At 37.6% G+C, this 26,710-nt stretch overlaps 1 protein-coding gene across 1 annotated transcript in view; it reads left to right on the forward strand.

The window, feature by feature from the left end:
• Window positions 1-7,730, forward strand: part of LOC119877856 (insulin receptor substrate 4-like) — a 110,806-nt gene extending 103,076 nt beyond the window's left edge. Inside the window, exon 4 of the mRNA XM_038583285.1 lies at window positions 6,759-7,730. Coding sequence (XP_038439213.1) covers window positions 6,759-6,824 — 66 coding nt within the window. The 3' untranslated portion in view covers window positions 6,825-7,730. The remainder of the gene's footprint in view (window positions 1-6,758) is intronic.
• Window positions 7,731-26,710: the final 18,980 nt, after the last annotated feature.

The following is a 26,710-nucleotide window of genomic DNA, read 5'->3' on the forward strand; positions in this document are numbered from 1 at the left end:
TCATGCTTACTAATCAAATCAAGGAGCCCCAGCAACACCCATTTGCTGGCCTGTGGTGGGGCACCAAGGAAGGATCAAGACATTTTCTGCATTCAAGAAATATGCAGTTTAGAGTGCAGAGTAGTAGAGGAGAGGGAGGGAGGAGATGCAGGCCTTGTCTTTGGAAAGCTTCTGACATATCAGGAAAGAGGCTCCTGCTGCAGGTAGTTTCCAAACCTTGTCCATCCTTGAAGGCCCAAGTGGAATCCCAGCAACCGGAAGGAACCTCTGCAGGTGTTCCAGCCCCAAATAATCTCTTCCCACTGCAACCTTCTCTAAGAACATAAGGTCTGCTCTTTTAGCAGAGCCCTTTTCACATGTCACTTTGTGACAGTCTTTCTTGAGCTACTTAGAACAGTGCCCACACTATTACCTATTAAATACCAACAGTAAATAAGATATTATATTATTAGTGATATTAATAAATATAAGCTATCATCACCACCATCATCTGTATTATTACATGGCATATATCTCTCCCTTGATTGGCAGGCAGCTCCATGAGTTTTGTCCCGGGTCATGAAGAAAAGATGGTGTTGGTAGAGTTCTCTGTAATAGTCCCCCTGTCATCTGCATTCCAGGACTCACACCAGATGTTCAATATCAAGTCCTCAAAATCCATTTCCCAAAGCCCATGGCTTCAGCTTTGCACACACTGAGAGTCATGTGATAATAAGTGTAGTACCTACAGGGCCATGTTAGCAAAAAAAGGAAGTTGTTGGCCCAGTACAAATCCTCTAAAGAGAAATTGTGATGCTGATGATCCATGAATGAAGATAAAGTGACATCCAGTCAGCATCCCCATTTCCTGTCAAAGAGAGAAATAGATTCTCTGAGCAGAAATGGTATAGCCAGGCCTACTTTTTTTCCAGAAGGTGATGTTATATTTCCTTGCATCACCCAGATTTCTGGCTGTGGACAAAGCAAGTAGACCTGAAGAGGATATGAGGCCTCTTTTCCAGGATTTCTTACTTTGTCTGAAAGAAAGTCTCCAGGAGAGACCCATTATGTGTCTCTTAATGTCCTTCCGTGAATACTCCTCCCTCCATCCAGACTGATGGAAGTCCATGTGGAGCTCAAATCACACAGAGGCCTTTTGACTCTGAGGTCCATATCTCATGATCAAGCATCTGCTCCATCTTCCCAGGTCTGCAAATGATAAATGATCCTCGGGGCTATATAGGGTTCTTGCTCTGGACAGGCACCACTCCCATGCCATGCCTCTCTCTCTGATAAGCTACGACATGCATCTGGAATATCCACAGAGCTTCGGGTGTTGCCATCACTTCTCTTTGAGAAGAAGGTCAAAAGAGGAAGAGAGGCAGAACTGAGTCTTCACATCTAAAGATGAGGGTGACCACCTCTATATCCTCTCCCCTGCCTCTTGGGCCCTTCATGATGTTGAGATGAGGCTTTTCATTTTCATCTTTACCTGGGCTTGCTTATTAGCTTGGTGTTAATAATATTATATATATATATACATATGGGCATATGGTATATATTTAGTGCCTTATGAGTCTCATACCTTTTATTGCAGGGGTATTAGCCAAGAACTTAGAAGGGTAAAGGAAAAATATTTTTCCTCCCTTACAAGTTTAGAGATCACAGGCTTTGGAGTCTCTGTGCCTCCACTCTGTCCTCTACAATTCATTCCTTACAATACTCTTTTTTTCTTTTACAACATTTGCCATATATCAAAATGTATTTTGTTTTACTATACTTACTTTTTTGCTTGTTTATTCATTACAATCTTTAGTCTCCCTAGTTTAGGGCAGGGGGCATGTACACTCAAACCCTAGCATAGTGCCTGGCACATAGAAGGCATTCAGTAAATATTGGTTGGAAGAAATGAACATATCACAATGATCTTTTGTTTTGTTCACACAGAAAACAAAAGAATGCAATGCTCTTTTGGCATAAATAAGTATTGGGTTATTAATGATGGAATGAATTTAAAATTCAATAGCAGATTGCTAGTATTGGCCACTATAATGAATTCCCTATTTTCTGTACAAGATTCAGGTACATATAATTAGGTTCCTCAGTACAATCATACAATCTTGCAAGGAAAGTGAGCACAGGTTACATTTTTAAAAATTATATGATAATATATGCACATAATAAAAATTCAAACAACACAGAAATGTGTATAGGAAAAGAGCCTCCTTCAACACTACCCTCTCCAACCCCACTTGTTTCCCCAGAGATAAGTACTGTTTATGACTCAGTATGTATACTTCTTTATGAGTAGTGATTTTACATAAATAGAACTATGATCTACATATTGTTCATTATTTGACATTTCATTATCACCTTTCCACTTCAGTATATTTAACTCTGTCTGTTGGTTTCATAGTATGGATATTCCATAAATTATTTAGTCATTCTCTTGCTGATGGGTTGTCAGGGTGCTTACGGTATTTTGTTCTTAGAACAATGTGGCAATAAGCATCATTTTGTAGATATGTATGCATATCTTATATTTGCTGATACTTTCATAGAATATGTCTCTAGAAGTAACATCATTGGATCAAAACATATGGGCATATAAAATTTTGACAGATACCACCAAATTGGCTTTTAAAAATGTTGAATTGGGAATCCCTGGGTGGCTCGGTGGTTTGGCCCCTGCCTTTGGCTCAGGACACGATCCTGGAGTCCCAGGATCGAGTCCCATGGGCTCCCTGCATGAAGGCTGCTTTACCCTCTGCCTGTGTCTCTCCTTCTCTGTGTGTGTGTGTCTCTCAGAATAAATAAATAAAATCTTTTTTTTTTTTTTTAATGTTGTATCTTGTGGGATGCCTGGGTCCTCAGTGGTTGAGCATCTGCCTTTAGCTCAGGGCATGATCCCAGGATCTTGGGATCGAGTCCCGTATCAGGATTCTCACAGGGAGCCTGCTTTTCCCTCTGCCTATGTCTCTGCTTCTCTCTTTGTGTCTCTCATGTATAAATAAATAAAATCTTTAAAAAATTAAAAATTAAAAAATAAAAAAGTTGTATCTCCAAAAATCATGTATCATAACCGACAAGGCATGATCGATGATACAAATGATTCATGTACCCTTCAGCTGAATTTGACAGCCTCTTACCAACATTTTTACCAATACTGAATTTTAGCAATACTTTCTGGTTTTTCTATTTTTAAGGGTGAAAAATTTACATTTCATTGTTGTTATATTTTTTATTTTCCTAACTACTGGTGAAAGTGAGCATCTTTTATAAAGCTGTTCACATTTTATCATATATGAATTTACCTGCACATTTCATCAGGAGGCAGATATCTCCATCCTTCTGTAGCCAACGGGGCTCTAATAGGGATAGAAGGGGCCCCTGATACTTGGGATAGGGATATTTTGGTGCATAAATCTGGGAATCTTAAACCTCAGATTTTCCTAAGCCTTTCAAGCTGTTAGAGAGAGCTCTTTCCTCTGAAGAAAAGTCCCCTTTTGCCCAAAAAGTATGCCTCTTACATGAGGCATGTACCTCACACAATGATACTGGCTCTCTTCAAGTTCTCTCTCTGATACCCCTTATTACCTTTGGGCTCATAACCAGGGTCAGCTCTAAACCCAGCTTGAGAAGTAAAATTTGAATGTAGAAATAAATAGTTTCTACATCAAAGGTATTGTAGAATTTTAGTAATGTAATCTGGAAGGAGGTGAGAAAAAATATGTGATTGGATCTTGAAGGTGTTATTACAATGGAAAGAGTATCCCACATAATAAAGAAAGAGGACTGATTGGCATGGGAGAACTCAATGGGGACTCAAAACTTAATGTCCAGCAGAGACACTGCAATTGGTTCTAAGAGTTTTCTGTGATGATGCAAACCTGAACATGATAAAAGGCTATGGTAAATGAAGCGGAGTTTCCAGAACTTCCTTGGCATGGTAATGAGTTGGTTCTTGGTGTAGGAATATTAGAATGGATTTACTACGGAAGGTCTAAGAACTTGCAATCTACCTGTATTCCCCAGGAGGGCTAGACATTCTCCTTACTAAGATAATAAATGCACTGGAAAGAGGCCACTGACTTTCAAGCAAAAGCTTGGTGATCACTGCTTTCTGCAGGCTGCAGATCAAGAGTTGCTCACTCTGCTGACTGAGCGAGCCAGGTGACCCTGAAAGGGAACTTATTGATATCAGTGTGGATGTTGGGATTCTAGAATGGCAGGGGCTAATAGATAGCACTTCACCACCACAGACAAAATGGTGTAGTTGCTGCAACAAGGCCAGAATGGCAGTCAGGGGGCCTCAACCTACAATATCATTGGCAATGCCTGAAAAAGAATGGTGTTCCTAGGTATGAGGTAGATGAATACCCAACTAAGATGTTGCTTAATTTTGTGATATTAGCTTTATCATTTTTGTTAGAATGACACATACTAATTATAAAAAATTTCCATTTTGGTGACCATTCATCCGATATCTCTTTGTGGTTGTGTTTATAATTTTACATGCAGGGGATCTGGCTACATGAGCTCTTCTAGAACCTACTTTTATAGATCAGTGCTCTGTAGGCATTTTATCAATAAAGATAATTTTACATGAGAATTTTGATTATATAAAGGCAGTATAACATGGCTTTATGAGCTTTGATACTACACCAGAATGCCTGATTTCAAATGTTCATTCCAACAGTTTCTAGTTTTGTGAAAGTAAATTGAACTCTTTGTGCCTCAATTTCCTTATCTCTGAAATGGTTATAATAATGGTACTTATTTATTAATAAGATTCATGTGAGGATTAAATGAGTTAACATATACTTAGATCAATGCTTGCCAAGTGTTACCTATTATTAGCTATTGCTTTATAGTCTCCTAATAATGGACATTTAAGCTTTTTTTTTTTTTTTAAAGATTTATTTATTTATGATAGACATAGAGAGAGAGAGAGAGAGAGAGCCAGAGACAGGCTCCATGCCGGGAGCCCGATGTGGGACTTGATCCTGGGACTCCAGGATTGCGCCCTGGGCCAAAGGCAGGCTCTAAACCGCTGAGCCACCCAGGGATCCCTAAGCTTTTTAAAACATATATAAACATTGCTGCAGTGACATTCTTGTCCTTGCTTTTTTTTTTTTTTTTATATTTGTGTGATTCTTTTCTTAAGAAAATTCTTAGAAATGAGATTTCCAGAGCAAAAGTCATGACCATTTTCCTGAATGATACCTTTTATACTTTTCAGAATTTACTTAAGATTTCTAGCATAAAAATTGTATCCTTCTTGGACTACACTTATAAATATGGATGTGTTCTATTATCTCTTTTTAAATTATTAAGTAAACATTTAAACTTGGGGAAAAGGGAAGCTGAGAAACACAAGCTCAAATTACCATTTGGTTTTTATGATTTTTAAATTGCTTTTAATTCCATCACCTGAATGTTTAAGCTCTGAATCTTTTTTTTTTTTTTTTTTTTAAAATTTTTTTTTTTATTTATTTATGATAGTCACACAGAGAGAGAGAGAGGCAGAGACACAGGCAGAGGGAGAAGCAGGCTCCATGCACCGGAAGCCTAACGTGGGATTCGATCCCGGGTCTCCAGGATCGCGCCCTGGGCCAAAGGCAGGCGCCAAACCGCTGCGCCACCCAGGGATCCCTAAGCTCTGAATCTTGACCAAGGTCTCATGTTCAGAACAAGTGAGTTAGATGTGTGACCCTACACTAATGACCAGGATCCTTTGGAAAGAGATTTCTGCAACTACTGAACCAGTAGTTTAATAGATGATGTCTGAATCTTAAGGAAAATATTTCATTGGCCATCCCACCTTGGCATCCAAATGTGGCAATTAAATGCCTTCCAGTCCCTCTCATCCATGGCTTAATTGATTCTCATGGCAATATTTACTGTCTGGGTTCCTATCTCATGGCTCCTAGTCTCTTAGTCTGAGTCAATGTTGATTTCTTCTAAAGAAAGGGAACTTATTCCTTCTACTCTATTCGATCTTTGTTTTCTGCCTCTCTTAGGAAATCTCTACCTTTACTGTCTTCCCGGTTCCTTTTAAATTAACTTACTCTTTTGAGTCTTTTTTTTTTTTTCTCTAATGTAATCTCTAAGTGTCTCTCTCTAAACTATGTTTCCATACAATAGCCCTGTTTGAGAAAGAAGCTCTATCATTCCTTTTCTTTGCATATGTTCTAGTAGATGGGAGCCTGGGGAGATGGTGAAGTCAGGCATTCAGATTGTTTAGAAAGTATCTCAATTCATGTTTTTATGAATTCATTCTTCATTTATGCTTCCATTCATGTTTTCACATGGGTATCATTCATTTGCTTAGTCATTATGCATTTATTCATGCGTGAAATATTAATATACTCCAAATGCCTGCATTCAGTTCTCATTCATTCACATTCTAGCACTCATTCATTCATTTACTCATGCCTTCACTCATTCAATTATTGAATTCAATCATTTGTTTACATAAACTTCATATATTCAATCATACGGTTATTAATTTTTTCTCTGTCAGTCAAGGAAGCAGGAAACCAATGGCATATTCAAATTAGGATGATTTGCAAGGATTATTTACAAAGGTGTGGGCAGAATATAGGAAAACCCCAAGAATTAGTGTGGCACACTGGGACTAGTAATTGTTGGGCACTGTTACCACCTCTGGATCTGAAAGGGAGGGAGAAATTGAGATCTCTCATTGAGTGATTCCTCCCCGGATGAGAGGGAAACCAGGTATAAATACCATGATCTAATTCTTATCTCTTTTGCAGATCTCCTGCCAATACTTCCTCACCACCAATATGGAACCAGAAGTCGGCGTGCAAGAGAAGGGATAGAGGTAGTCTACATGAGTCAGCCTTCCAGCCTGTAGAATAGAGCAGGATGAAAATGGGTGGGGACGTTTCTAGAGAGGCAAAGGAAAGATATTCCACATATTCTCTGAGATTCTGAGGCTGGTCAGCCTTCCATTTTCCCCCATTCTCCCTTTCTGCAAATGAGAAAGAACCAGCAGGAATGAGCAGAAAAATCCTACTTAGGAAATTATTTTCATAACAGAACGTCACATTGAATAGAGTCAGCCTGGCTATCCATGAATCTGTGGATTATACCTCTTTGGGAAAGTCTCCGGGCTTCTCCACTACCCATACATAATAAGAATGCTTTCTCCTGGGACAATATTTTAACAGTACATTGTATCTGGACAACTGTATTCCACATACCTTGGGGGCACAGACTGTGTCTTACTTGTCTTATATATCCCCAGCATCCAGCCGTGGCGTGGTGCAGTGTAAATGTTGAATGAAAGGATGAATGACACATGAATTTTTAAATCAGAGAGACAATGCTAAAAACTTAGGGAGGTTAACAGTATCTTGAATTTCTATCATTCTCCCACAGGGTGGCAGCAATTACCGTGGTCCAATTTTCTTATGCGTGGCATTTAGGTACCTATCTTCATCCTGTATCTTATGAATAGAATTAATCTATTTTAAAAATCATTATATCAAGGAGAGAATAATACCCTGAAGAGAAAAAAAAAACCCTAATATTTACTGTCACAAAGTATTAGCTATGGCATCATAAATTTTACTTTAAAAGGCCTTTGGAAAAAATGCATGTTAGTAAATTTCTGAAAGAAATAAAATCTGTCTGCTGTGCAAATGGTGGATAAACAAATGAATTATCTCTGCCTCATGTGGTACCTAACTCTTATCCATTCACCCCAAATCACCAGGTTCCTCCCAAACACCTAGCTTGTTTCTTGCTCTTAAAGGTAAAATGTTCCACAGGTTCCACGTTTTTAGGTGGCTTGATTCTTTCCCCTTTTCTCTCTAGCCACTTCAATCTGTGCAGAAACTGTACACTGTGCTTCTTATTCTAGCCTGCAATGCTTGAATTCATTGCTGTTTCAGGTCATATTAACTTCTGAAAAATGGCACCATTTTTAGAAAATCGTTACTGAGTAAGTGCTTCTTTACAAGTTCAGGAGTGATGGTGTCCCACTGAGGTCAAGGGTAACTTACTGAACATGGTCCTTTCACTTAATTTTTTTTCCTCTCAGAATTCTTGCTTAGATTTTGCTGCTTTTGCACTACAGCAAAGATTTCTAAGACTTGTTTTCAAATTTACCAACCTTCTGGATGTAGCATAAATTTCGCCCTGTAACTTTAAACAAAGTTACATCTAAGAGATTAAGAATGCTAAATATGGGGTGCCTGGGTGGCTGGGTTGATTAGGCATCCAACTCTTGATTTCAGCTCAGGACATGATTTCAAGGTCTTGAGATTGAGCCCTGTTGGGCTTGGTGCTGGGCATGGAGCCTGCTTAAGATTCTTTTTCTTCTTCTCTGCCCCTCCCCTCCCCCCCGTTCTTCCTTGAACATGGTCTCTCTCTTAAAAAAAAGAAAAAGCTAAATAAAAGACTTTTTGTAATCAAGACGTCACTGCAGAAGACAAATAAGAACACTTGGAATGGGTCGGCTGGACCAGGAGTGAATTCCTGACATGGGGAAGAGGCCAAAAGCAAGCTAGAGCTCTAGAGTGGAGGGAAGGGGTGATACAATCGAAGGTTTCAATTTCTTAACACAGAGGAACTTAAGAAGTTTTAAAAATGGTCAGTTAAGATGTCTGCCCTACTACTGAACAGGAACAAGAGGGATAAAGAGATAGGAAGAGAATAAAGAATTAGTGTATAACACAACTGCTTTGTCCCTTGGCAGGGAAGAGGGTCCTAAGAGATTGCTTCTCTTGAAAGGCTCAGGCTTTTCTCAGTTGCTAAGGGAGAGGTCATACTCTTGCAACACCTACCGCATTCCAGGAACCATATTAATCTTCTTTATCATTTATGCTTTGCAATAGCTCTATGTCAAAATACAATTTTCAAAGTGAAAAACATGACTTTCCTACAAAAATAAAGTCAACATGTGTCAAAAATGTATTCAACTCATTAATGACAAACGGAAAAACTGGGAAGATGGCAAAGTTGTTTTCTAAGAGCATTTGAAGAAGAGAGGTTTCTGTAGCACATAAAGATTTTTCAAAAAACTGAATCAAGCAGAGAAAGACAAATACCTTACAATATCTCTTATATGCAGAATCTAGAACAGAACTAAAACCAAAACCAAACCAAACAGAGAAATAATGGCTATCAGGAGATAGGGGGTGGGGGAATAGGAGAGATGTTGCTTAAAGATACATATTTGCAACTAGTAGAAATAAGTCCTGGAGATCTAATACACAGTACAGTGATCACACATGACAAAAGTGTATTATAAACGTTAAACTTGAAACTAATACTAGATGTTAGTGTTTTCATCACTAGAAAAAGTGATAATTATGTGATGTGACCAGAGGCGTTAGTTACCATTCCAATGGCAATGACATTGCAATATAAACATATTACATGAGTATACTGTACACCTTATTTTTTTTAAGATTTTATTTATTCATGAGAAGCACACAGAGAGAAAGAGAGAGAGAGAGAGAGAGGCAGAGACACAGGCAGAGGATGAAGCAGGCTCCATGCAGGGAGCCTGACACGAGACTCGATCCCAGGTCTCCAGGATCACACCCTGGGCTGAAGGCAATGCTAAACCACTGAGCCACCCGGGCTGCCCCGTTTTGTTTTGTGTTTTTGTTTTTGTTAAACTTACACAATTTTTAAAATTTTAAAATATATTTTTTTAAAGATGTTATTTATTTATTCATGAGAAACAGAGAGGAGAGAGAGACAGAGACACAGGCAGAGGGAGAAGCAGGCTCCATGCAGGGAGCCTGACGTGGGACTCGAACCCGGGTCTCCAGGATCACGCCCTGGGCTGAAGGCGGCGCTAAACCACTGAGCCACCCGAGCTGCCCAAACTTACACAATTTTATATATATATATATATATCAATTATATCTCAATTTAAAAAAATCTGTTATTGGGGGAAAAAAGATTGATAATGAACTACAGACAATTAAATTGTAACCTTTGGTATTATTCTTTTCTACTGAACAGAAATCTACAAATTAATATGTAACTTATAATTTTGCAAGCTCTAATCAAATAGCAAATAGGAAAGCCAAACAAAGTAGGTTATTCTAGGGAATCAAACAAATCTTGGGCAGGCCAGATAAACAATGACCAAGCATAACACTGAAAGAACATGAAATCATCCTTTCTTTTTTATAATTTCTTATTTAACCTCCAGCCTTTTTCTCTCTAGACTGAAAACTTCCTGGGGTTAGGAGCTATGTCTTGTCTTTTTCACCTCTGTAAAAAACATGCAAACACATATTGTGCAGTGACAAGTAGTAAGCATGCAATGAATAAATGTTTGTTTAGTTCAGCTGAATTCCATTTCAGGAGGCTAGTATTGTGGGTTAAACCAAATATTAGGTGAGTGGCAGATTTCCTGACATTTCTTATAACTTCTCAGTAGGGAGGTATATTACTTTTCTGGGACTACTGTAACAAATTATCACAAACTGAGTACCCTAAAGACAAATTTCTTCTCTTACAGTTCTGGAGTCTGAAAGTCTGAAACCAAGGGGGTTAGTTGGGCCATGAGCCTTCTGAAGACTCTAAAGAACCCTTCCTCGCCTCTTCCTAGCTTCTGACGGTTGCTACCAGTCCTTGGTGTTTTCCTGCTTTTAAATTTTTTTTTAATTTTTATTTATTTATGATAGTCACAGAGAGAGAGAAAGAGGCAGAGACACAGGCAGAGGGAGAAGCAGGCTCCATGCACCGGGAGCCCGATGTGGGACTCGATCCCAGGTCTCCAGGACCGGGCCCTGGGCCAAAGGCAGGCGCCAAACCGCTGCGCTACCCAGGGATCCCCTGTTTCCTTGCTTTTATCTGCATCAGTCTAATTTCTGCCTGTCTTTACAAGGCTGGCTTTCCTCTATGTGTGTCTGTATCATAAGGACACCGGTGGCTGATTAGGTACCATCCTAATCCACTATGATCTCATCTTACCTTATTATATCTTAATTAACTCTGCAATACTCTATCTCCAAGTAAGAGAACATTCACAGTACCCAGTGTTAGGACTTGAACATATCTTTATGAGGGACACAATTCACAATTTACAGTAGGTTTTGGAGTCAGGAGGTCTTGGGTTGAATACCTTTGGACCATTTAGGTAGGTGAGGATCTCTCACTACTGTTTGTAGGCTTTCTTCTTCCCCAGGTGCTAGGGAAAAGTTCTAAGAACAGAACTTTCTTAGCCAGGTGGAATTTCAGAAGCTCCAGGCACTTATCGTGACTATTTTACATCAAGTCACCTTGATCTTGTATCTCTAGTTCTAATAATAAATCTCTCTCCTATTCATGGCAATAAAATCCTTGCCTTTCACCCAGGTTCTAGTAAATGGATTCATATCTTGACCCTGCCATGTCTGAGGTTTTGGCACCGGCCCAGGAGACCAGCTCTCTGCGATCTAGACTATGTCTGGCTCTTGCAAGAATACCTAGGTGCCATCAATGCCAGTTGAGCAGCATGAGTTACTAAACAAGGAAGAAGCAGACACTCCACTTTGGTTGGCAAAGAGGAAAGTGGCTGCAGGTGACCTGTTCCTTTTTGTAGTTGGCATGACAAGTACACAAGGGGTAGTCAATAGATTTTTAATCCATGTGGATCCCAGAAGCATGATATCAAGGTGCCTGTGCCAGAGGGGTGTTCTGGGGTCTGGGGTCTGGGAGCAACAGCTGTTCTCAGCCCTTGGTGGCTGTAGAAAGCGGTAGTCTACAAATTTTTATCTTAAAAAACTTGCCAATCAATCCTAAAAAACTATGAACCCCCTCACACAATTAAAACTGGGAATCCCCTCACATATTTAGTTAGCATCTAAAATTTTTCACCATTAGTTTAAATAATTGCAAAAAATTGTAATTTTTGGCATTTTGTAACATGCTAACATTTTAAAATAAAACTGTTTCATTACTCTTTTTAAAGCTTCCAGAGGAATCTAAATACTATAAGGATTTTATGTCTACTACTATGTCTTTGCATATTTATGAGTAATATCTTTTAAAAGAGTTGGAATTTTCCCATATTTATTTTTTCTTCTTTGAACTCACATTTACATTTTAATTCTTCCACAGAATTTAACCCTGAATAAATTTTTAAGCATGGAAGCCTTTCATTATTTTCTCTGTCCTATTTCGTTACAAGAAAATCACAAAAAACACAAATAAAATAAACCCCATAATTTAAAATTGTCTTCTTGACAATAACCATAAGGTTCTGAGAGCTAATACATTTTTCTTTTGGGTTGAATTCTTATAACCATTATCAGTACATAATCAAAACAACATAAAGATAATACATTTTGGTAAATAATCAATAAAAGCAAAACATAAAATTTTTATTGGAAATCCAGTTCCCAATGAAATAACTGGATTTTTCCCTATAATTGGTTCATGAACCTATGAATGATTATTACTTAACGTTGGAAAGAGATAGAATTTTGTATCAATTCTATTATTTCTTCATTTTTACAGATATCTGTGCTACAAAATTTTATTTATATATTGTTATATTCATATAATTATGGATTTAATTTAATATTTATTATTTGTTATATTATGTCACATTATATATTATTTATATACTTTTATAATATATAAATAACACATAATTATATAATCATTATTATATAATATATATTATTACATTATCATAAATGGGTAGCAAAAATGGAGTTAGGTAATAACAACTCCATCCAGTCCTTTGAGCCCCTTCTAATTATGTGCCAAAAATAATGATTGTAAATAATTATTTTAACTCATCTATTACCTGACAACTTAATTAGATCATCTTTCAAATGGGCAAAAGAAATGAATTGGAATCCACACACCTTGCAGAATGATTTGTTGCCCAAACATCAGAGGCATCTGGTTTCCCAAATTTCTTGGAAATATAACAGAAAGGCTTTACCAAGACGTAACAAGTGATTATTAATTAGACTTATTACCCTTTGACTTTGAGATACCTTAGGTAATTCAGTGTACCCAGAGAGAACTGGAAAAATGTAAATGTGATTTATTTTCTATACCTGTGCCAATACAATATGTTTTATTTATTTATTTTTTAATTTATTTATTTATGATAGACATAGAGAGAGAGAGAGAGAGGCAGAGACACAGGAGGAGGGAGAAGCAGGCTCCATGCCGGGAGCCTGACGCGGGACTCGATCCTGGCACTCCAGGATCGCGCCCTGGGCCAAAGGCAGGCGTCAAACTGCTGAGCCACCCAGGGATCCCCCTACAATATGTTTTATAAAATGCTGTTATCTTATCACATCATTTAAACATATTTTCATCTAAATCTTGGAGCTGAAAATTTTATTTGGATAGTAGAAGGGTCTAATTGGCAAACCTGTCATTTTTGTCAGTCCAATCAGCTCCAATCAGACTTACTGTCTATCAGAAAAAGTCTGACCTCATTTTTCAACTTAAATATATGTGTTATACATTTAAAAAAAAACAGTACAGAGATCACTGAGGAAAGATTATGGAACATATTTTGTAAGACATTACTAAAAGCAGGAAAGGTTTAAATGATACAGATCTAACATGGTTAATTCATCAATGTTATAACATGTTATAAATAGGTAATAAATCAAAATGCTAGTTCTCATTACTTAATTTCTAATGATATGGTACAATTTGTAGCTTAAAATATTACTGATTTGTGAGAGAATATAATAAAAAAAAGCATGCCGAGATGCTGGTATTCAGCTTTTGGGAGTAATTAAATAAGAGTCATATATAAAATTAGAATGAACTCCATTAACTTTGTTAAATAGCATGGCCACGCTTCCTATATATTTAAAGAAAAAGAAATATAAACACTACTATTAAAAATAATCAGCCCAGCAGCTAACAATTATTTTTTAAAATAATTATATTATTTATAAAAAATATTAAGCATTTTGAGATGAAATAAGATGAAGACTGATTATAGTTGAAAGAAATATTTCATTGTATGATTTGATAAAAATAGATTATAACTCTATATTGCACCAATTCTAAAACACTATAAAGTTTTATGGATAATTTTTACCCACTGAGTCCTTAAATTCTTGGTAATTCAAGAAAATATTTTAATTACATGAAGAATCATTACTGTGGTAGATAGTGTCTAAAGTGAGTCTTCATGATCCTTGCCACCTGGAATTCATACCTTTCTATGATCCCTTCCCTTCAGTTCTAACCAACAGAATAATTAATGATGATGGGAAGTAATTCTGTGACTATGTAATGTTATGTAGGACTCTGTCTTGCTGGGAAACTCTTTAGAACCTTTCCTTGCTGGTTTGATGAAGTAATTGGCCATGCTGAGGAAGCTTATGTAGCAAGGGACTGTAGGTATCCTTTAGGAGCTGATTGTGGTCTCAGAAAGTTAAAGACTGCTGGAAGTAGAGTTAGCAAGAAGCCAAGGCCCTCAGTCCTACAGCTCCAGGAAATAAATTCTGCCAATAACCTGAGTGAGATTGGGAGTGGATCCTTCTCCAGTCAGATCTTCAGATGAGAATTCAGCCCAACTAACACTCTGATTGCAACCTTATGAGACTCCAAGCACTCAGCTGAACTCTGCCCAGACCCATAGAAACTGTGAAATAATAAATATGTGTGGTTTTAAGCTCCTACATTTGTGGTAACTTGTTGTGCAGCAATAGATAACTAATATACTAATCTATTCAGCTTTGGTATTTTTAAGGTGCTTTTCTTTATAAATACCTACAAATCCTAGAATATTAGAATATCTGAAAAGAATCATTTATATTTAAATATTAAATATAAATATTAAATATTTTAATTTAATATATTATTTATATTATATTATTATAATATAATATATAATACATATAATACATAATGTATATTATTAATACATATTAAAATTTAATGTATATTAAATTTTAAATATAAAAATGAAGAAAAGTCTTATTTTTTTGAGTACTAAATATATCTCACTGATTCTTTTTTTGCTTTGCTTTCATGGAACTCTTCCAGAATAATGCTTTTTTTATTTTTCCTTTTTTGTTGATAGGAAATGGAAGAGGGAAAGTCTTTATATGAAAATTTTTGTTTTTCCCAATACCTTATTACCAAAAAGCAGAATCCTTAGGCCAAAATACTCTCTGTATAGCATAATGTTTTCCTCTTAACAGAAATGTATACAAGACTGGGAAAGACAAGAAGCCCTAAGGATTTATTATGACCTGATTTAATCATTAAAGCAATCTACTCGTTGTTTATCCCCCTGGAGGATTTGACCCTCAAAGAAATGTTCCACTTTAAGGCTTGGGGTGGATGAGAGGTGCGTCTTTATTTTAAAGGTGAGAGAAGGGCTGATATGAACAGAGGCACATTCTCTGGCATATCAGTTTTGGGAAAGAGTATCTTTGAAAGCTAAGGATCTGGAAATTGATTTTCTTCACATTTTCCCTGTTTATATATCCCTTGGAAAGTTTTAGAAATTGGCGATTAATCAGAGGCATCCCAAAAGCTAAAAAATCCATCCTCTTGATGCTGTTGTTTAGAGCCAGGCTTCAGTTCTCACAGGAAGGATAAAAAAATAAAGGAAAGGAAAGTCTCTACCCTGTTGTTGAAGTTTATATTTTGGTGGAATGAGCAAAGACTAAACGAATTTAATAAGTTATATAGTATGTTACAGAAGAAAAGTGTTACAGAAGAAAATAAAGAAGTGGGATGAAAGCATGAAGATTGCAGTTTAAAAGCTGATAAAAGAAGTCCTCACTGAGCAGGTTGAGTTTGAATAAAGATGTGAAGGAGGAGAGGGCAGGAGCTGTTAATATCTGGGTGAGAGTTCCATGCAAGGTAAAGAGAATCTGATTGGTATTGGATTTCTAATCTGTAACATCATGTACTGGAAAACAGTGAATCAATATTTTTATAAGATGATGAGGGCAAGTGTATCCCTAGAATTTTATACCCAGCTAAACCATCATTCACATAAAGGGGAAAGAAAAGGCAACTTTATGCAAAAACTTACATCACCTTTAGGAAAAATGTACATGAGGAAGTTATTTCAGTCAAATTAATGTAAGTCAGAAAAAGATGTGTCAAGAAAAAAAGAAAAAAACATAGTCTATAAGAAATGGTGATGAGCAATAAAACTAGTAAAAATTATAATTAAATCTAAGTAATTGAGTTGTGGTTGAAGAGTTTAATGCAGTCATTTAAAAAGCTTTTTTTTTTTTTTTTGAAATAGAAGAAGAATAATGTAAAGAAAATAAGAGCCTATAATCTTAGATCCAGATTTTTAGAAAGAAAATGTGGGAAATGGCACAGTACACATGTAGAGAGAAGTGTAGTAAAGAAGGGGCAAGTAAAAGCATTATAAATTTTTATCTTTTTAGGAGAAAGACACAGAAACATTAACTCTGGATTTTTTTCATTCTAACATTTAAAGGTTAACACAATCAGAATAAAAATGGAGTATAAAGCCTCATCCTTATAGTGAAGGGCAAAAATGAGTCGTGCTGGTAACGAGTATGGCTTTATCTTGATGCTTTATTTTTCAACAACAGTAACTACTAGAAAAAAAAATACTTTGAAAGGAAGAGAGAGAAAATGAGACAGAATGTGAGTATGTGTGTAAAACATATTTAAAATAGAGAGTCAACAGTAATGATGAACCAGATAATAATCCCAGTATAGGGGCAGCCCTGGTGGCTCAGAAGTTTAGTGCCACATTCGACCCTGGGCTGGTCCTGGAGTCTCAGGATCAAGTCCTGTGTTGGGTTCCCTGCGTGGAGCCTGCTTCTCCCTCTGTCTGTGTCTTTGCCTCTCTCTCTCTCTGTGTCTATCATGAATAAATAAATAAAATCTTAAAAAAAAAATCCCAGTATAACCTTGGTATAAATTTCCTGCTGAGAACTAGAAACACTTCAAGAAAAAAAATAAGTACTCTCTCTTCTTGTCCTTCTCCCTCCTTCTTTCACTCTCTCCCTATTTTTTTGGAAAAGTTGGAAGCATACAGAGAAATGTGAGCCTATTTGGGATTGCTTTTTCCTAGTGACACCTGCCAATGCTAGAAGAGGAGTCAAAGAACAAAAATGTAGTAGAGTTTCTGAGAGACTCCTAAGGTTAGGAAGGCAAATGGTGTTCAAGGCCCATCAAACTAGGAGGCCTAGGTAAGCCCTCCAGTTTTAGGGCTGTGATCTGGAAGGGGCTGTCCCTTTAGAGTAAACCAGACATAGCCAGCCCCTCCGGAATACTGAAACCAACCTTTTAAATAGTCTCAATCAAAATGAAAGAAATCTGGAATTGCTAGTGTCTCCAGCCACAAACCAGAAGTAAACATAAATCCTCCCTACAACTTTTCATCTACACTGTCTGGTGTTATTAACAAGGGCCTTTAGGATACAAGATAGCATGTTCAAAATGGAGAGAAGAAACACAAAATACAAATGGGTCTATGGAAGGTCTAGATATTGGAATTATCAGACTTCAGCTATGTTAGTATGCTCAAGAAAATTAAAGGAGGTGCTTGAGTGGCTCAGTCAGTTAAGCAACCAATGCTTGATTTCAGCTTGTGTCATGATCTCAAGGAGTGTGGGATTGAGCATCATGTCAGATTCTGACCCAGGCATGGAGCCTGCTTAAGATTCTCTCTCTCCATCTCCTTTTGCCCCTCCCTCTCTAAAAAAGAAGAAAAGGAAAGAAGATCCAAAATTTTAGTGGAGAAATATAAAGCATATGTGTGGATGCATGAGCACATACACACACAAAACAGATGGAAATTCTAGAACTGAAAAAATACAATAATTAAAATTAAAAACATCTTTTTAGGGACACTTGGCTGGCTTGGTCAGTGGAGCACACTACCCTTGATCTGGGAGCTGTGAATTCAAACCCCCTATTGGGTGTAAAGATTACTTAAAAGAAAAAACAACTTATCTTTTTAAAGGCCAGTCATATAATGCAATAGACCCTGGTCAGCTTATGGAATTGAGGTGCATTGGTCAGGTATTACCCATTAATCTAAGTAGATAGGCAACACTAGATGGGGGCAGGGTACTGAATCAGCCAGGAGCCTAGAGCAAAATTGAGAATGCTCAAGCGAAAGTAAAAATGTTTTAAGATTTAAAAAATCAGTTATTATACATCAACAAATTGAAGGTAAAATATTAATCATCACATAGATGAAAAAATAAATTTAATGAAACAAAGTTTGTGTGTGTGTGTGTGTGTGTGTGTGTGTGTGTATACTCTTTGTAAACTGGGAGAAGACTCTTACCTTAATGATATCAAAATTGTGTTCCAGGAATCAACAACACACATTGTATTTGAGTGAAATACAAGACTAGACTTATTTCTGTTAAGTTTAGAAGTTGGGGGTATCTATCTTTTTTGGTATTTTTTAACATTCTTCTGAATGTTCTAGTCAGTGCCATAAGAAAAACAAACAAAAAGCTTACTATCAAAAAAGCAACATTATTTGCAGATGATATAATCTAGATATATATGTATCCAGGAATCCCAGGATAGTTGATTTAAAGACATTTTAAACCAATGGAAAGATCAGATATCCAGATATTAGATAATTTTTTTTTTAAATAGGGATATAGCATGGCCATTTGCACTAAGTAGAGATTACAAGCAGGCCAACAGTGGTAAGCACATCTAGCACTCGAGGCTGGCGTAACATTAACATAAAACTTGACAAAGTGTAGGATAACACCACACACACACACACACACACACACACAACCAGATTGATCTCTTTTACGCATTTCTTTCCTGTAGCTGTAGTTGGTAAGAAAGCACAGAAAAACAAAACAGAAAACTTCACAATAACAATCTATAAAATATCCACGAAAACACTTAACAAGAAATATCTAAGACATAAATATATTGAATATAAAATATGGTTTCAATAAGTTGAGAAATATATATTCCTGTATGAGATTCAGTATCTTAAATATAATGGTCCTCCCTAATAAATTCAATGCAATCCTCATCCAAACCTTAAAGTCTGGGGTGGGGAATATGGAAAAGAGGGATCAAAAATGCATACTAAAATTTCTCTGGGAGAATAAACTAATTAAAATCACCATGAATATTTTGAAGATTAAGATTAATGATGGGGGACTTACCCTACACAACATCAAAACATATTTTATAAATTACAGTTATTAAATAGTGTGGTACTGATCCAGGAATTAATAAAATGAAGTCTATAAATTATATGCATGTATACCATATAAATATTCTGTATAAACTAAGTATATGACAATAAGTATTCAGTGGGAGATGATACAGATTATTCAGGGTATGGTGCTGTTAATTGAATAGCCATTTGAGACATGTATGTGTAATATATTCACATCATAATTAAAATAATTATCAGAAATAGGAAATGTTTCTATGAAAAAGGGAAAATATTGAAGTAATAGAAAATATTAGAAAATATAATCTTTGATGGGGAGAAGTTTCATTAGTGTGTATCAAAATCATAAAGAAAAAGATTGATAAGTTTGAGTGCATGGAGACATCAGAAATGGCTAAAATGAAAAACTGAGAAAAATACTTAAGCATATGTGGCAGAAAAAAAAATTACTCTTAATGAATAAAGGACCTTTGCAAATAAATGATGCAAAAGGTAACCAACTTGATAGATAAATGAGCAAAGGACATGAAGAGCCAATTCAATGAAGAAATGCAAGTTCTGAAACAAAGGATTGCAAATTAGAGTGATGTCTTTTTCATTGCCAGTTTGGCAAAGATGAAAAAGTCACTTTGGTGAGAGTGTGAGGAAACAGACTTTGTTGATAGCAATGTAAACCTGGTACAGCTTTGCTGAAGGTTAGTTAGGCAATATATATGGAAATTTTGTGTAAGGCCTGGAATTCAGCAGTGCCACTTACAGTTAATCCTAAGTATTATGTGTACAGATGGACAACGGTGTATTATTAAAGTTCAAAACAGCCTAAATTTCATGACAGGGATTGGTTAAGTGAACTAAGATACATCCATTGAAGAGAATATGCAGCCATGAAAAATAACAAAATAGACCTATGAAAACATGGCTACTACTCCTTAAGAGCAAGTTGCACTTATACCTCGCTCTTGGTAGAGTACATCTGTAGGGTAGTTTGGCAACACCTATCAAAAATTTAAAAGCAAAACTGCTCAAACTCAGACTTTTCTAAATATATACAAAGATGTATATGTGTCTGCTCTTTGAGACATTTTAAAATAGATTTTACTTTTTAGAATAGTTTTAGATTCACAGATAAGTTGAGAAGATAGTACAGAGTTCTGGAAAACCACTGCACCCAGGTTCCCCTTATGATAAACACCTTACATTAATATGGTACATTTGTAAGAATTAATGAACTGATATTGATACATTATTAGTAACAAAACTCCATAATATATTCAGATTCCTTAGTTTGTTTCTAGGTTTGCTGAAAAATAACTGACATACTTTACCATGTAAGTTTAAGGTGCACGGCATTGTCCTTAGGAAAAGGTTCACAGCAGCCCTACTCTCAGTTTCAAAGAGGAAAAAGACCACTTTTTCGATATTATAAAAATCCAGTAGAAAGAAGGAAGAGAAATCTGCGCATAGATGAGGGCAATAGTCAGCAGTGTAGGAGAATAAGGCAAAGTTACATCAAATCGGGTACTTACAACATCCGCCCTCATCAGTTGGGAAAGCCCCATGGAGACAGCCACGGTGGAGTCGGGATTGAGAGGTCTGGGTGGAGCGTTCTCCCCTCCCCAGACCATCCAGACCATCCCTATAAGGGCCGTATTTATAGGGCAAATGAGGTGGATCTGAAGTTAAGCGTTTGTTTGCCTACGTGCAGTTTGGAGCGAGCTGCATTTCTACGTTATCGTGTCTTTACATATTCAAGGAGCTGGACCAGGTGTGCTTGTCTCCAGTCCCAGATTCCATTGAGGGTTGGGGGGAGGGGGCAGCCCCAGCCTCCGGCCTGAGGGAATGAAAGGCAAGATTTACTGCTTCTGGCCTCCAGACCAGAGGGCCAATTCTGACCTGGAGGCCTGCTGATGCCAACTAATCAAGTTCCTGAGTTCACTTATGCAGCAGCCTCAGTCTCACAAACAACATTCCTTAACCTTTGCCTGCCTACATGCAGATGGGGGTGCTCAGTTATGCAGGACAAATCACACAAAATACACTACAAGCACGACGGTTTGATTTACATATACTGTGAAGTGACTACCACAATAGGTTCAGCTAATATCTATCTTCCTATATAAATTTTTTCCTTTAATTTTTGTTTAATGTCCTCTTTTGTTCTAGGATTCTAACCAGAATACCCCATTACATGTACTTGTCATGTCTCCTTAGACTTTTCTTGGCTGTGAGAGTTTCTTAGACTTTCTTTGTTTTTTATTATCTCAACCTTTTTGAGGAGTCCTGGTCAAGTATTTCGTAGAATACCCTTCTTTGGAGTTTGATTTTTTTTTTTTTTGAGTTTGATTTTTTTTAATGATTAGAATGGAGTTAAGGGTTTTTGGAGGAAGACAACAGAGATAAAGTGTCATTTTGAACCTATTAAGTAAGTGTGTTACTATCAACATGATTTATCGCTGTTGATGTCAACCTTGATCACCTGGCTGAGATAGTGGAGGCATTTTTTTTTTAAGTTGTAAAACACTAGAGTTAACCTATAATATCGCTGTGTGGGGGATAATTGTACATGTGTGCAGTGGTATATCACACCACATTAAGAGTAAAGAGGTGGGGCGCTTGAGTGATGCAGTTAGTAGAGCGTCTGATTCTTGGTTTCTGCTTGGGTCATGATCTCAGGTTTCTGATTTCGGGTCGTGGGACTGAGCACAAAGTAGGGCTCCACCCTGAGTCTGCTTAAGACTTTCTCTCCCTCGGCCCCTCCCCACCTTTAAAATAAAAAAGTAAATATTTTTTAAAAAGGAGTGGAGGTAGATGTATATATGATATGATCAGGAGATATTCAAGATGAATATAAAAAATAAGTTACAAATAGTATGATCTTATGCAAAAAATAATGCACACATTCATATATGCAAAATTTTTCTGAAATGATACAAAAGAAAATCTTAAAAATGATTGCCTCTGGTGAGTGGAAATGTGAGTTTGGGAGTTTTACTTTTCAATGTTTGCCCATCTTTCCTGTTTGAACTTCTACCTGAGGGATGTGTTACTTTAATAGTGGAATTTTTAAAGCAAGTATGACCTTATTTTTATAAATAAACATGTTTTTCTCTGTGTATTGAAAAACCAAATCTAGAAAAATGGACATCATTGCTAATAGTGATTCATATCTCAGTAAATGGCAACTCATTTTACCAGTTGCACCGACCCAAAACCTAAGAATCATACTTGACTTTCTCTCTCTCACTCCACATTTAATCCATCAGTTTATCCTCTACTTTCAAAATATATGCAAATTCTTACCACTTCTGTTTCCAGCCTGGATTATTGCTATCCAGACTTCTTAACTTGTCTCCTTGATTTCACCCTTGCTCATTTGCAGTCCATTCTCAACACAAACACCAGAAGTCAAATCATATTACTCTTTTGCTCAGAGACTTCCAATGTTTTTTATCTTATTCTGTGTAAAAGTCAAAGTTTTTTTTTTCAAGATTTTATTTATTTATTCATGACAAGACACGGGGTGGGGGAGTGGGCAGAGACACAGGCAGAGGGAGAAGGAGGCTCCATGCAGGGAGCCTGACGTGGGACTCGACCCCAGGTCTCCAGGATCACACCTCGGGTTGAAGGTGGCGCTAAACCCCTGGGCCACTGGAGCTGCCCTAAAAGTCAAAGTTTATACAGTATCTTATAATGTCCTAAATGATGCGTCCACCCTCCCCTACCTTCTTATCGCTCACCTCTTCTTCTCTTCTTCTTTCACCTGCTATTCCTTCAGCTGAGACACAATCCCCCTCCCAGATTTCCCACCATCTGCTTAACTCTGCCATCTTCTTTAGATATCTGCTCAAACAGCAGGAGTTCAGGGGCAAGAATGAGCAGTAGTAGGGAGCAGTGGATTTTCTGGGAGGCCATGGCAATACTCCTGGGAGGGGATGAATGATGGCTTATGGTGGTAGCCATGGAGAGGAAGGGAAGTATATGGATTCAAGATATATTTAGGAGGTACAATCCATAGGATTTGTCATTTGAGGGATCAAGGAAGAATTCTAAAATTTTTTTTAAAGATTTATTTATTTATTCATGAGAGACAAAGAGAGAGAGGCAGAGACACAGGCAGAGGGAGAAGCAGGTACCCCATGGGGAATCTGATATGGGACTTGATCCCAGGATCCCGGGGTCACAACCTGAGCCAAAGGCAGTTGCTTAACCATTGAGCCACCCAGTTGTCCCAGGATTTTTACTTTTTGTGTGTTATACATGATGGATGTCTGAAGATACAGAACTTTATTTCATTTTATTTTTTAAGCACAAGAATCGTCATTCTCCAAGGGGTTCTTAACCATTTTTATGCTATGGACCCTTTAGATAGTCTGGTCAAATCTATGGACACTCTCAGAATAGTATTTTTAAGAGCACAAAATTACATGTATATAATTTTAAAGAAAACCAGTTATAATGAAAAATTGGGGGTCTGTGGGCCCCAGATTGGAAACTCCTCTATAGAATAGCTCCTGTTTCAGTCTTTTATCCCTGCTTGAATAGCCACGTTTGGCCCTGTGCATAAAATGAATGTGCGTGGGAAACTGGGGTGGCTCAGTTGGTTAAGTGTCTGACTCTTGGTTTCAGCTCAGACAAGATCTCATGATCATGAGATTGAGCCCTGCACTGAGCTCTGTGCTCAGCTTGGAGTCTGCTTCAGATTTTCTCTCCCTCTTCCTTCCTCTTTGTTTGCCCCCCCCCCCAATCTCTCTCTCTCTCAAATAAATAAATAAATATCAAATCTTAGGAAAAAAAGATGAATATCACATTGCTGAGGAGAAATATAGGGACCCTGGTGACTTTGTCAAGAGTGTTGATCAGCAAGAGCGACAGACCACCCACCACTTCCACAGCAATCCTGAATGGCAGCAAAATGAGAAAATCAACGGAAAGAGAGGTCAGCTATTCCCTGGTGACACTAGTGATTGTATCCCCTTTGGAAGTAACAGGTCTGATATTTCTTCCTGAGTAAGCCTGGAGTTCTTGGCCAAATAAAGAGAAGGAGAGGAAGCCTAAGGAAGGAGATACCGACCTTCCTGCTTGTAAGAACATACGGAGCCTAAGTAATTAAAGGGAAAATAAAAGAGATGTCACTGTAGTTGTACTTTAACCTGGTAAAGTGGGTTATATCTACTTTATTCATTTCTGTATTCTTTGATTAAAAATTTTTTTTAAATGACCATGCACAACTGTTGTGACAAAAAAAAAAGTATTTAGGACTTTCTTTCCATTTCATTAATGATATTGTCTTATTAATGTTGCCTGGATTCAAACATCTTAAGCCTTTTGGCAGATGTTGTGGAATCTGAGAGTAGATTAGCTGATTGTAGATTATCTAGACCTAGGGGATATTTCTGCCAAAAGAAAGGGACTGTGGAACTCCATAAATTCTTACCCTTTAGATATATTCCCTTTACTCTGATAGTAGTAAACTGGTAATAAATGCTCAGAGTATATGATGCTCAGGGGAGTTGATTGTTATTGACTTCTGAATTGAGGGATCAATAGGAATAATATATGCCTGGAGATAGATGTTTTCATGCTGTGTGATCTTAGAAGAGTAGGGAGCTGTGGAAGCCCCACTGAGAGTTGGAGGCAGGGGAGGGGTGAGTTTGGAGTAGGAATGGAGCATAGCTGCTTTTTTTAGTTTTGCATATTTCAACTTCCCCTCATCCTTTGTACAAAGGGACTAGGACTAAAATAAATCTGGAAATATTAAAACCTATTATTTGTTGGAGACATAGATTTGAATTGACAGAAGTAAGTTCTAGGTGAATGGAGCAGATGTCACAGATACTCTAATGAGCATACAGAAGTCAGATTTGTGGCTATTCAAAGTCCAGCCAAGTAGAGAGTCAACAAGGATCTTCCCAGGTGCTGGAGAACTCCACAAATTGCTGGATTGTAGCAAGATGGAGAAAAGCCAATTTATGAGAACTTCTCTGGGGGAGATGACTAAAAGTAATTGGAAAGCATTCATTCATTATTCATTTAACATTCACTGCTTGCTTTCTGTATGCCTGCCATTGTCGTGGATGCTGGGGATAAGAAGTGAACAAAAAGCCAGAGCCCCTGTTCTTGTAGAGACTACATTTTAGTGGCGGGTATAGACAATACAGAACAACTATAGAGAATTCGAGGGAGTGATAAGAGTTATGAAGAAGTTAAATCAGATTAAGGGACAGCGTGAGGGCAGGAGCATTTTGTATTGGTTGGAGAGGAAAGATTCTAAAGGTGACTTTGAGCAGATATAGGGCAGGGTAAGGGAGCAATGGAGAAGAGCATACCACAAAGCAAAAAACAGAATCACAAAGATCAGGAGGCATTTGCAGGACAAAAAAGAGGCCAGTGTGACCTGAGTGGAGAAAGACAGCAGAAAGAGATGGGCCAGAGCACTTTGATAAGGTCATGGATATGGACTACAGAGACTTTCAAGGAGACTTGCTTAAGGAGCAACAAATCATTGCAAAATTCTTTCTGAGATGTGTGAGTCTGTGTAGTTAATTTTGTGATGGGGCTTTTGTTTTTGCTGAGTGTGTGGGGCATACAGACTTGGAGCCTGAGCTGAACCTGAGGGGGGCGGGGAGCCACACCTTGTCCTTCATGCCTTCCCCGGCACACAGCTTTCAGCCTCTCTAAATAAATGGGAAGTCAGGGGCGCCTGGGTGGCTCAGTCAGTTGGGTGCCTGTGGCTCAGGTGGTGATCTCAGGTTTCTGGGATTGAGCCCCATGTCAAGCCTCCCTGCTCAGTGGGGAGTCTGCTTCTCCCTCTCCCTTTGCCCCTCTTGCCTGCTCATGGGTGCTCTCTCAAATAGATCGTTAAAAGAATAAATAAATAAATAAGAAGTCAATACTGAAAGGATAGAGGATGGAATTAGTTTGAAATTATGAACCTGCCTTGATGCCCACTTATTCCTAAAATTGTCTTGTCTGATGACCAGATAAAATGAGAAGGGTCTGAAAACCTAGAAAAAATAATTCCCTGGCTCAGGCCCCCTTCCACCGTCAAAGCCCACAGTGATTAGTAAATGCTTTCTCTTGATGCCAAATGACTGGCTCAGACTCTTCTATCTTCCTGTTCCCCATTTAAGGACTCTTATGATTACATTGGGCCCATCTAGATAATCCAGGAGAATGTCTTTATTTTAAGGTTGGCTGATTAACAAATTTAATTCTGTCTACAATCTTAATTCTCAAATAAGTTTTTTAAAATTTCAGTATTAACTTTATTGTATTTACGCTTTTTTTTAAATTTTTATTTATTTATGATAGTCACAGAGAGAGAAAGAGAGGCAGAGACACAGGCAGAGGGAGAAGCAGGCTCCATGCACCAGGAGCCCGATGTGGGATTCGATCCCGGGTCTCCAGGATCACGCCCTGAGCCAAAGGCAGGCGCCAAACCACTGCGCCACCCAGGGATCCCTGTATTTACGCTTTTTAATATAAGCTGCCTCAAACCTGTTTTTGAAAAAGGGCAATGAAAAGTGGACTCTAATGTACTTAACAAATACTAATTATGGACAGACTGTATGGTGGTAAGAAGTCAGGGAGTTG

Source organism: Canis lupus, chromosome 34 (assembly GCF_011100685.1).
Source record: "Canis lupus familiaris isolate Mischka breed German Shepherd chromosome 34, alternate assembly UU_Cfam_GSD_1.0, whole genome shotgun sequence".
NCBI classification, from domain to species: domain Eukaryota; kingdom Metazoa; phylum Chordata; class Mammalia; order Carnivora; family Canidae; genus Canis; species Canis lupus.